Here is a 12,955-nt window from a genome sequence, read left to right as displayed (position 1 = left end):
CTAAAAATCAGAAAAGGCTCTTGGTTACTCTTCCTTGTTCTGGCTGAACAAGATGGATGTCCATGAGCAAGTGTGTAAGTACATATATGCAGGGTGGATCCTTCCAGCAGCTGGGCTCTACTCAGTGGAAATGGGGCTCTGATGGGTTGATGGCTTATGGGAGCGTGTTGTTTGGGGTTTCCCTGCTGCTGTTGTCTCTCTGTTGGGGAAAGGGGAGGAATTAGAGCTTCATGATCCTTGAGGTCACTTCCAACCTGGGCCATTCTGTGGTAACCCTGCATCCAGGATCGATTCCAGGCAGCAAAGCGCTCAGCAGAGCACGCAGTTGGAAAGCACATCTACAAACAAGAACGTTTAGACGGCATCTAAACGGCTTTAAGCCCGCCTCCACCACAGCTGTCAATCACTGCCGCGCACGCGCGCAGCAGCACCTCTTTGTCTCCCTCCCTTCTCCCACCTCCCATCTCCGCCCGCGTCACGCGGCACTGGCCCTGCAGTCACGTGCCGGGGGTGGCGGCGGCGGCATGGCGGCGCCCTATCGCGCTTCGCAGAGCCGTCGCAGAGCGGTGACGCGGTGGCGGGGCGCGGAGAGGATGGGGCTCTGAGGGCGGCCACCGCGCCGGACACCCCGCGCCGCGCCGAGCGGGAGCAGTGGGTGCCGCGCCGGGGCTGCGGGCCGTCACAGCCCCTACCGCGGTCTTGAGAGTCCGAGGAGGCGGTAAGGAGCGCGGGGAACGCGCGGGCAGCGGGGCGAGTGGCCCCGAGCTCCGGCCCCCTCCGGGAGGGCCCGGCCTTGGCTCGGGGCTCCCGCGGCCCCCTCATGGTCTCCGGGCCTGGTCGGGCCGTTCTCGGAGCCTTTCTCGCGTAGGGCGTCGTTGGGATCCGGCGGGCTTTGCCTACGCGAGTTCTCCAGCGGGGCTCTGGCCGGTGGGGGCCCAGCCGTGCTCGGCGCCCCTTTGTGCCTGCCGTCCTTGGGAAACAGCTGCGATCCCCCCGGGCCGACTCTCCAACTGAGGCGGCTGCCTGAGGTCGAGCTGCTGGTTCAGGCACTTAAGCCCTGCTGAAACACTGGGGTTCTGGTGTTTCTTCGCTGGTGGTCCGGGCGAGGGAGGCGTTGGACCTGCAGCCTGGCACCCTTCAGTGGGCGTGCAGTGGGAGCCTGCGGCCTCAGCAGCTGCTGTGTGCTCCGCGGTGGTGGAGGCAGCCGCTCACAGTCACGGTCATAAGTGACAGTAGGGCAGAAAAATCATTTTCTGGTGGTGACTGAATTACCACAAAAAAAAAATAAAGGCAGTCGTGAATGGAGCACATGTAGTGGTAAGGATGAGACTCAGCATTGCACTGAAAGGCTGAAGCTGCCTCCCCCAACCCCCCCCCCCCCCTTTTTTTTTCCCCTCCTTTGTTTTTGGTAGCTTGATCTAACTTGCCTTTTAGGCCATGCTTGTCTTTTCATTTATGTTATTTGTAACGTTTGGTATCTTGTCTCGTTTTTTATGACGTATTCAGTGTTTACTTTAGGTCTCTCTGGTAAGCGCGTTGCAAAAAACATGTCAAGGATCTACAGTACAACATTTCAGACACGAGCGTGGGTTTTGTCTTTTTGAATTAGACTTCAGGTTGATGATTGTTAGTTGTTTTTGGTTTGTGTTTTGTTTTTTGAAGGGGTGGCACGGAGAAATCAAAAACTGGCTTTTTGAATGCCTTGTTTGGGTCTTGAGCGCACTTCCAAAGGTGAAGTAATTAACAGAAAATTAGGAAAGAAACTTCATCACTGTTTCCAACTTCTGGTATACATTTGCTGTCAATGGCACCTTTTAAGACACCATTACGTGCTTTAATACGATTTTTCTTTTTTCTTCCAAAGGTAGTGGAAAAGAAAATATCAAGATGAGTAAAAAGCCTCCAAATCGTCCTGGAATCACATTTGAGATTGGTGCTCGTTTGGAGGCACTGGACTATTTACAGAAATGGTATGGAAGAGCTTTGGTAGTATTCGCCAGCAAAAAGAAGTTATTCTGTGTATATCTTATGCTTTGATGCTCAACTAAAAGTGTAGTACATCTACTCATTGTCTGCTTCACATTAGACCTTTACGGATGCTTTCTTAAAAGAAAACTTTTAATATTTAGGAAAATACTTTCTGTTCAGAAATCAGATGACACTTTTCACTGGAATCTGTGATTTTAGTTGCTTGTGAAACCGTAGTAATTAAAGACCATTTCTAGAGTGCATCAGTGCCGTGCACAAGATAATCAGATGTGTTAATGTGGCAGGTTTCTGTGACTAAAGGCTGCTTTTCTTTTGAGTTTGAAAGTATGCGAGTAGATTTTTCTACTCCGCTGTTGTACCTCATAGGATTGCAAAACTGGTTTGAGAAAGGAAAACATCCTTAATCAGAGTTCATGGTGCAGGTAAGGTGTGGATGCATCAAGCAGCTGGAGGAGCAAAGTGTTTAGAACTGTGACTACCACCCAGGCGTTTTGTTATAGCCATGAGTATAGAATGGGAACCTATGGGCACAAGGACTCTGCTACGCTGCATATATATTGTGAAAGGAGTTCTTTGAAAGATAAATTCTTAGTCGAAATTTGAATGTGTGAGTAGTTTTGTGTCATATGCTGACCGTGCTGTTTCAGTTTGAAAAAGGTCTGGTTTGTAGCTGGTGCAGCTGTACAGAAGCTTTTTCTTACCTGCCAAGCATGACTGGTTAGCATTAGGGAAGTGTAAAGGCCTGTACCTACTGTTCTGATGGGCTTTTGGAGAATGGAGCATCCTAATGTTCATGTAAATATCTGATCCTATTAGCTTCAAATTATGTGATGAGAAGACTATATTATTTCCATAATTACTCCTTGTCTGTATAAAAAGTTATTTCTTTTCCTTTAGGGCTTTAAATACATCCAAACCATTTGTTTTATTAAATAGTCTCTGAAGGAAAATGGGCTTTAAAAAACAGTTCTTATTCTTATTTGTTGCTGTAGAAAGATTTCCAAATTACTGATTTATTTTTTAACTGAATACCCAGCAGCAACTCTAGCTGAGTGCTTGGTATTTTCAGGCAGAGTAGGGTTTATTATAAATTTTCTAGGAACTGATTCACCATCTGGATCACTGTATAGAATAGGTCAAGTTTTATGTGTGCGAACGGTAATGCCATATATAGGAGTAGAAAGTTAATATGCAGATTTTGCATTTGCAGAATACTGGAAACAGGACTCTTTTTTTCTAACAAAATAATATTAGTGCACATAACCAAAAAGGTTTTCAGAGAAGATCTAGTGCTATGCTTTTCTTAGTGTAACAGGCTCTTAGCTGTGCAACTGTCATGTGAGGGAGTGGTGGATGTTTTTTTTAAGTCCTTTCTATATATGAACACTATAGGCATTCCCCTCATCTGCATGCAGAAATAGAACATACCTCAAAGAAAAATAAAGTTGCTTCGCATATATAAAATCTTTGGTTTTTTAATAATGCAAAAAATGAAGAACGGTGTTATTAGTTAACTGCAAGAACCAAAGTGAGAAAAGACTTCACTGAAAAACAGTGTGTAAAAGGAGGTTTGTTCTTTTTTCTTAAGAACATCTCCCGTTATATAGAGATCCAGTAATAAATTTTAAATGTTAACCAGGGAACGATTATAGAGGGGCATAATTATTAAAGTTCTGCATGAGTTTTACTTGCAGAGACGTATCTGCAGCATGTAAATTTTCAGCAGGTGAAATTTACCTAATGAACACTGATAATGCTATTTGAATTGCTTAAATTTTGGAGATATTGTGGTTCTTCACTGTTTATTGCTTTAAAAAAAAAAGTTTTTACAGGCAGCGTTTTGGGTCATGATGTTGTTTAGTGTAAATGAGCAGAGGAAGCGTGGACAAACTCATCAGTAAAGGCAGGCTGTCAGTGAGAGTGCTCATTTTTCATGTTGTTTGGCTTTATTTTGGAGGTGATCCCAGTTGCTTCATTATGAACTTAAAAACATTGTGTTACAGGGGAGATGACCTGAGACAATGAAAGTGTTTCACTTGTTAAATTTTAACTCACAGAGGTGAATTCATTATGAAATGCAGCTCTAAACAAAGTCCATGTGATCATCTGTCAGCAAGTGGTAAAGGAGGTGGGATTGATTAATAATAGAAAATTACTAGGTAATCAGGGACCTGGAGCATAAGACCTTTGAGGCTAAGGTGTGTAAACTAGGTTTGTTCAGTTTGTAGGATAGAAGACTTCAGGAGACCAACCAGTAGGTGTCCAATACCTATACAGATGATCAAGAAGACTTAGCCAAGCTCTGCAGTAGTGTTTGGTGGGAGGATAGAGATGACAGTAGAACCTGAGATGAGGGTTTCAGGCTGGACAGGTACAAGGAGAATGGTTTTCCTCATGAGGACAGGCAGTGGAACAGACTGTCCAAAGCTTCCAAGGCTGGAGCTTGTAAGACCAGACTGGATAAAGCTTTGGACAACCTGCGGTGATCCCACCAGTGACCCTGCCTTGAGTGTTTGGAAGCTCTCTGAGGTTTCTTACAATTTCATAAACACTGATACCTGTTGGCAGCTACTAACAAGACAAATGAAACAGTGATAAAATTGTGTATATGTAACTATGTACCCACTTGTAAGAATGGTTCTTATGCTGATAGCTCCTATCTAGTAATACACACTCTGTGTAAACTTGATGTATTTAATGGTAGATTTTTTTCTTCTGTTTTCTTGTGACTTCCATGGCTTCAGCTCTCTATTGATTGTCCCATAAGTTGCAGGTATTGCCTTCAGGACAGTTTTGTTTTTTTTTTTTTTTGTTTTTTTTTTTTCTTCCTGAGATCATAATGTTTGTTATTTGTATGTGAGAAATCTAAACTGTTAGTTACATACCATTGGAAATACAGGCATGTGGCTCTTAAAGTTCTGGAATGGAAAAACTCACTAAAATAAGTTGGTTGTTAGAGTAATAGTGCTTTGAATTGGCATGTTTTGTTTTACTTATTTTTTCCAGTACCATGAAATCATAAGCTCTTTTGGGTTGGAAGGGACCTTTAAAAGTCATCTGGTCCAATTCCTCAGTGAACAAGGACATCTACAGCTGGATCGTGTTGCTTAAAGACTAGTCCAGGCTGACCATGAATGTCTCCAAAGGATCGTGTATCCACCACCTCTCTGGGCAACCTGTTATAGTTCCTCACCTCCCTTAGTGTTAAAAACTTTTTCCTTATGTCCAATCAAAATCTCACCTTTTTTGGTTTGAAACCACTTTTCTATCACAGTCAGCCAAGGATACAGCTTCTGGGCTGTGAAGGTGCATTGCTCACCCAGTGCTCACCCCTGAGTCCTTTTCAGTAGGCCTGTGCTTAAATCTTTTTGTCCCCAGCTTATACTGATAGCAGAAATTGCTGAGACCCGGGGCAAGACCTTGTTCTTGAAGTTTATTGAAACTTATGAGGTTCACCTGGGCCCGCTGCTCAAGCCAGTCTAGGTCTGCCTGGATGGCATGCTGTCCCATGGAAATGTCAGCTGCGCCATGTAGCTTGGTGTCATCCACAGACCTGCTGAGGTGAGCTCAACTGTGCTGCTGATGTTGTTGATGAAGATATTAAAGAGCACCAGTCTGAGTACTGACCCCTGAGGAGCACCACGTGTCACCGTTCTTCATCTGGACACGGAGCCATTGACTTCTGGGTACTGATCGTGTAACCAGTTCCTTGTCCTTTGAACAGTCCACCCATCAAATCCTTATCTTTCCAATTTGAAGAGAAGAATGTTAGGAGGGAGGGGACTGTGTAAAGAGGCCTTTCTGAAATCCAGATAGATGATATCAATGGCTCTTCCTTGACCATTGATGCAGCTACACCATCATAAGATGTGACAATGTTGATCAGGTGGGCTCTGTCCTTGTTGAAGCCATACTAGTTATCCTATATTATCTTCCTCTCTTCCGTATATGTTACTGTAACTTCCAGGAGGATCTACTCCATGATCTTCTTTAGCACTGAGGTGAGGCTGACTGGCTGGTAATCCTCTCAGGCATCCTTCCTACCCTTAAAAATGGGTGTGACAACACTTTATTTCAGTCACCAGGCACTTCATCTGATTGCTGTGATGTTTTCAGTATCACAGAGAGTGGCTTGACAACTACATGAGCCAGGACTCAGGACTCTGGGGTGCATCTCATCAGGACCAGTAGATGGTTACAGGTGTTCAGATGCTTCAGGCAGTCACTAACCTGATCCTTGCTTACAGCAAGAGAGGCAATACTCCCCCAGTTCCCCTGAATGGGAAAGGATGTGTGAAGGAAGAAAGTGAGAAGGGAAGGTTCTTCCTTGTAATGCTTTGGGAAATGTTAGTTTTTAGACCTTGCTTTAGATTTAAGTTGACTGCATTGTTTGATGGTTGGTTATTTGAAAGTGCAGAAAAATTTATTGCTGAAACATAGCGTAGAAGGTGGGGAGGTAGGAATAGGTTTTGCAGACTATTTAAATACAGGAAGACTATTTGCAAATAATTCAGAATGGAGCACACTTACTGTTTTTTCCTCTATGAGGCAGAAGGGAACGGTTTTTTACACCATTATTGTGAAAACAGGAAGTATGTGTGTATTTCATGTCTTTCTCAGCTGCAAACTTCTGACAAATTGCATAGCATTTTTGCCTTAGTCTTTACAGTTTGACATCTCTGTTTTCCCACCTAACATGGTAATTTACTGGCTGTTTGTTACATTTGAGGGGTCAAATGAAAGGCAATATAAAAATGAAAAACATTGCAATTGTGGCTGTTTATTGGTTGACTGAAAGAAAATATATTTTCTGGAAATGAGAATGGGAATGTTCACTTTATTTTTTACTATTTGAGTGTTGGAGCGATAATTTACCTGTGTTTCATGATGTAGGTTTTGTAAGCCATATACATTTTGCAGATTCACAGAAATCTTGCAGAACTCCCAGAAGTTGGTATCTCTGGAACCTGAGAACAGAGAACATGGAATAGATGTCATCAACTGTCAGTAGTTTCCCTATTCTCTCTATAAAATCAACAACTGGATGAGACTTCTTTTCAGATAATTTGATACTGTTTCATGCATGCTTGCACACTAGTAAAAGTAAAAACAGCCAGCCAACCAATGTTGTAGGTTATTATTCCTTACTGCAGGGAAAACATTTTCCTTAATGAACTGGTGTGGCTTTTTTCTTTTTCTGCAAAAGTTTCTCAATATTTTAGAGGGTGATTTACTGTTCATTTGTGCAGATGGCTTCTATGCAACATTTCCAATAGTAAATTCTGCTCTCTGTATGCTCTTTTCCACTGTGGGATCGGTGTTGTGAAATGTTACTGCTCATGCACAATTGTTTGTACAATTGTGGCACATTATGTGGCTAGATTTAGTGGATATGGAGGCCAACATCTTGTTGCTAAATACTTATAATGTTATCCTGGGTCTGCCTAGTGATCAGTGGCGTGTAGCTTGAGTGCTGTAGAGATCTGCAATTACATGCATCTCTGAGGTCTGGACTGAAGTGCAGGTTTTGGCTTTATTCAGCTTTTCACCTTTGTCTTAACATACATTGAAGAAGCAGAGATTATTGGAATAAAGGCACCTTGTGTTGTTTATTATTGAAACCACTATCATGGGCTTCGTTAGAAGTACCTGTATTTCTCAAAGGCAGATGAACTTTGTGTTGGATTTGCCCTAGTGAGATTTTGTACTTTGTATCCTTTATTTTGTTAACTACTTTTGCTTTGCTCTCTTTTTATTCTCCAAATATATTTATCTTGACTCTTGCGAAGCTAAGTTTTCCTTAAAGCTATCTTCACTTTTGTATATTTGTCTCTAAGCTATATTTTGTATTTCGTTACTTAAGTTTTCTTTTATTCCAGGATTGTACAATCTTCTCACTTTTCTGTTTACTTCTGAGTACAGTTCTTGGAGAGGTGATTGTGCTGCTGATGACCAGTTAAACCTACTGGAGCAAGAGAAATGCTGTAGGGCAGTGCCATAATGACTGAAGTATTACTATGGAGATGCCTACGAAAAAAATTCAATTTTTTAGCTGAATTTCATAAAATAACCATAGTATTGCGTCACCTTCTTTCTTGCATTTGATAAAAAAGATTTTTGATGTCATGAGATAATACCTCTGCTTTTGATTTCAATTTCACTACTGCAACTTCTGTGCTTCAGCTCTCATTTTTTATTGCTTCGAAGTCCTTCTTGAGGGTTTTCCCTTCCTTCAGTCTGCTAAACACTTCCTTATATGATGTACTTCTGTTTGGAACTCTTTCAGGTAACATTGTTACCCATATGTTTCCTGTAGTAACTATGAATTTACTTTAAAATAATAATAATAATAATAATAAAATATATATATATTGAAGCCAGGCTCTTTTCAGTGGTGCCCAGCCAGGATAAGAATCATTGGGCACAAAATGGAACAAGGGAACTTCTTTCTGACTATCAGGAAGCACTTGTGTGCTGTGCAGGTGTTTCCAGAGGCTGGAAAGTCTCCTTGGAGAACTCCAAAAGCTGCCTGGATGTGATTCTTGGCACCCTGCTCTGGGTGTTCCTGCTTGAGTAGGGGATGTACCACATGGACCCAGATGTCCCTGCTGCTTTTTCCTTTGCTACTCTTCCTGCTTGTTCTGACACATCCAGACTAGTTACTTGTCACAGGACTTGGGAAGACAAAGGAAAGTAGTAAGATAATGTCTAATAAATCTTAGGGTGAGAGCCCGTAGACTTAAGAATAAATGATGGTCAGAGATAAAGAAAACCATTTCTTGCCTGCTTTTATCTTCTTGAATCCATGTTCAGAGTTAAACCAGAATGATTGTTTACCGTAGTGAGGTCCATTAAAGCGAAATGACATTACTTTTATGACCTATGAATATGGCTTCCTATCTTGGTACAACATATTACTTTCACTCTTTATTGTTATCAGCCTACTTCAGAAGTGGAAGGAGGCTGATCATATTGCTCCTCAGAAAAGGTTCAATGGAATTCTTATCACTGAAAACATATGTTTAGTAGGGTGGAAAAAGCGTCTGGAGCTTGGGGCTGAAATGTTGGCTTATTAAAGTTGAATGGAACTAAGTTAGGAACTTGTGCAGTTGGCTATGAAAATGCTTTATGTTTATCAAATATATGGATGATTGAAATGACAGAAGACAGTTGACTCTTCATGTGTTCTGGTTCAATAATGAGATGTGGCTGAAGTTGATGCAGTAATAACCTAGAAAGTCAAAGAGAAATTTTTTGTCCCTAGTTTGGATAAGTTTAGTCATTTGGAATCTGTATGTAGGGAAGCAACCGAGGAAGTAAGATTAGAGAAATTATCAGGGTGAAGGAGTAAATTGGGTTTGATGCTTTTTAATTTAATGCCCTTTGCCTTATGGTTGCCCAAAAATTTAATGTATTCAATTGGAACATAGTGTGAAAGATTCTTTTTTCATCATCCTCAGTATTTTAAGTGAGAAAATGTACATTAAGTCTCTCAGTGTTTTCCATTATGAGTGTTGAATGGGTTTCTGAGCATTAGGACTGGAAATTGATTGCTCAGACTCTGCACTTCTATTATTCCTCAGTGGTGAATTTTGTTTGAAGAACAAGTTATCTCTTAACAGAAGTGAAGACAGCTGTCGTTTTGCTGTGACCTTTCTTTTAATGCATATTTTATTACCTTTAGGCCAGTTCTTATATTCCTCTGTTCTTCTATTGTGTTAGTTGTTTGGACATGAGAAATTATTTCTAGTTCAGTTGTGTTACTCAGATCATCAACTCTGGAGAAAATATGATGCTGTAATTCAGAGATTCTTTGCACTTCTGAATTATTTTCAGTATTCGTGTTACATGTAGGAGAAACTGATTTCTGTTTCATTCCAGTTTTCACTGTATTTCATATAATGGAAGGAGATCTAATGAGCTTTGATTAGGAAAGTAGAAGCGTTTGTGACTTGCTGCCCTGTTTCAATTTTGAGCAATATATCGCTTTGTTAAAACAGAGCGATTCAGTAGTTCTTGCTAAAGTTAAAGAAAACTGCAATTTTTTTTTTTCCTTAAAATATTACCATATGTTACCTCTGCCACAGCCAAATCGAGATGCCTAAGACACAGTATGGTTGTCCTGATTAGTTCTGCAGAGTGCTTGCTACTATGTTTGCTGAGAGGAAAATCCATGGAGTAGGTGACAGTACATATTTTAATGCATGTGAGCTTACAAAATGATAAATGTAAAAAAAAAAAGAAGTCTCTGTGAATCAGATTTAATGGCTGTGAAATCATTGAAACTAAACACAAACTAAAAAGCAACTTAATATTAAGTAAAAGTGTTCTGCTGACCTCTGGGTTTGATTAGCTGCTCAGATTTTTGAAATCCATGAAATGATTTAATGAAGCATTTCATTTAGTGAAAGTAATGGATGTTCTTATAAAACAATTGTATGTTCTACCTTTTCCTCAAAAGCTGTTACGGGCCTTTGATTCAAATCAGCACAAGTTTTAAAACTGCTAGAATACAAACTTATAATGCCCATTTCAGGCAGCTGTAGTCAGTTTCGGACTTGCATCCTGTGATAAAGCTGGTGGTGTCACTGATGTGTATAGATGGCCCTTAAACTAATGGTAGAATAACATGTTTAGTATCTTGATTTTTTTCTTTTCAGTCTTTGAGATTTCTCAGTACAAGCTGTTAGTATAACTTTTTAGTAGTCATATAAGCGCTGTTACATGCAAAGTAAACAAACCCAAAGCACCACTTTGTTTAATGTTTTCAAGGTACCCATCTCGTATTGAGAAGATAGATTATGAAGAGGGGAAGATGCTGGTTCATTTTGAACGTTGGAGTCATCGCTATGATGAGTGGATATACTGGGACAGCAACAGATTGCGACCCTTGGAGCGACCAGCATTAAGGAAAGAAGGGCTGAAAGATGATGAAGAATTTGTTGTAAGTGGCGTGTCCATTTTGGTTATTAAGTCTTTTGGAAAACTGTTATGTGGTTTCCTGCATTAAATGTCTCTAGTATGTAACGTTAAAGTCTTTGTAGGAAAGCATTTAAGTGCTTAAAATATTAATAATTACGTATATTTTTAAATAGGATTTTAAGCCTGGAGAAGAAGTCCTAGCTCGTTGGACAGATTGTCGATATTACCCTGCAAAGATTGAAGCAATTAATAAAGAGGGTATGTATTCATGTATGGGTAATCAGTAAGGACTTTTTGCTCATATTAAGCTATTGCTGTACTCAGCTTAAAAGAACAAAAGAAAACCCCAACATCCACACAATAAAAACCCAAAGATACACATACGTATAAAATTTTCCTTATTGCCTCGATGTACTGTTGAAAATGTTTCTGTCTTTTATCTGAAATCACTGAAATTTTACCCTCAAGGGTAAAGCGCTGAATGTTTGCCCAGTAGTGGAAGGGTATGACTTTTACAGTCAATTTACTTAGTCATTTTACTTATTGGGCAACCATCACTGGATTTAAATTCTCTTAGTTATTTCAGGAGGTGAACTTTTGAAAAATACAAATGATTGGAGAAAAAAATAATGTGTGAAAGTAAAACAACAACATAATTTAGGTGCTGTATTTCTTAATGGGGCAGTATTTCTACTGAAATCAAGTAGAAGTAAAACCTCCCTTGTAGTTTAAAGCGAATAAGAATTTGATTGTGTACTGTTTTCTTATTGTGTTAGTCTAAATACTGTATAATTGTTGCAGTAAATTATGAACAAGTGTCATGGTAGTGTAAATGTGTTCAAAACCATCAAAGTAGATGAAGATTGATAAATATAAAACCAAGATCTCATTAGGGTTGTGTTTTTATATTCTTAGAAGTTCTTGATTCTCCTTGTAGGTAACTTCTTTTTACTTTGTTCATATTGCCTACAAAGTATTTTGATAAAACAGTCTTTATAATGAGTTGTTTGTTACTTAACTACTCAAAGTAATTATATAAATCTTATTCTAGGAACATTCACAGTACAGTTCTATGATGGTGTCATTCGATGTCTTAAGAGGATGCATATCAAATCTATGCCTGAGGATGCAAAAGGGCAGGTAATAATATTAGATATCTTTTTTTATGTATTTCATATTGGGCTTTTTGTCTTGAGTTAGTAGAAATGATATCTAGGACAGAGTTTCACATTGCAGTCTTTATTATAGGATTTTTGCTGCCTTGCTACACCTGTTTGTGGATGATACTCCAGATTGTGCTGCTCAAGTAGTCACGCCTTTATTTGAAGTGTCTTAGCTGCTGCATATGCCATTGCTGGCTTATCTGTTCCAGAGTTTTGTCTTGCAGAGTTCATAAAAGCAGAAACATCCAGAGACCTTTTTCCTTTGCCTTGTGGCCTTATGGGAAAAAGCTCTAGCTTGTTGGTAGTTCGTGCTGGTGATTTTTCATTTATTTATTTTTACCCTCTTATGTACTGCAGTGGTAGAATTTTGCTGAAATATGTTCTTATTAACATGATTGTTCAGTGGGATTTTCTCCCCCCTGTCAGAACTTAAGGAGTTTAAGACAGGTAAATATTTGTCAGTGACAGAGCACTGTTCAGAGATAAAATAGAGATGCTGAGTAGAAGTGGAGGAAGGCTGTGAAGTGGAGGATATGTTTTAGTCACTAGGCTTATCTTTACTTGCAAAAGAAAAGCAACATTTAATACTGTTGCACGCTTACAGTGGAAATGCTGTTGTTTCTGTCTTGCATGGTAACTGTAGTTAGCAGGAAATCACTGAAACTATTTGAGAATAGGAAACAAAAGAGCTTAAAAAAATACTCTTATTTGTTCCCAATGTCTTCAGAATATTAACTTGATGAACAGAACTCATTATTTTATAATTTCTGTTGTCCCTGTCTGTAATTTGTTCACATGATAAGGCAGATGGACTGGCCTGAGAACATTTCTATGTTTCTGGTCTCTGTGTTGCAGTTGGCAGTATACTTGCATTGATCATA

The 12,955-nt window shown here is 40.0% G+C and overlaps 1 protein-coding gene across 10 annotated transcripts in view; it reads left to right on the top strand.

The window, feature by feature from the left end:
* Positions 1–574: 574 nt before the first annotated feature.
* The window catches only part of PHF20L1 (PHD finger protein 20 like 1), a 49,227-nt gene continuing 36,846 nt past the window's right edge, over positions 575–12,955 (top strand). For 9 of the 10 annotated variants that reach the window (XM_072327748.1, XM_072327745.1, XM_072327740.1 and 6 more), the window contains exons 1-5: positions 587–718; positions 1,865–1,970; positions 10,762–10,933; positions 11,085–11,169; positions 11,963–12,051. In XM_072327748.1, the coding sequence (XP_072183849.1) occupies positions 1,888–1,970; positions 10,762–10,933; positions 11,085–11,169; positions 11,963–12,051 (429 nt within the window). In that variant the 5' untranslated portion in view covers positions 587–718; positions 1,865–1,887. Of the gene's footprint in view, positions 719–1,864; positions 1,971–10,761; positions 10,934–11,084; positions 11,170–11,962; positions 12,052–12,955 lie in introns of all 10 variants that reach the window. The other variant, XM_072327749.1, reaches the window with a different exon arrangement.

The sequence above is a fragment of the Excalfactoria chinensis genome, chromosome 2 (genome assembly GCF_039878825.1).
Source record: "Excalfactoria chinensis isolate bCotChi1 chromosome 2, bCotChi1.hap2, whole genome shotgun sequence".
Taxonomy (NCBI): Eukaryota; Metazoa; Chordata; class Aves; order Galliformes; family Phasianidae; genus Excalfactoria; species Excalfactoria chinensis.
This window is presented reverse-complemented; position numbering and strand designations above follow the sequence as displayed.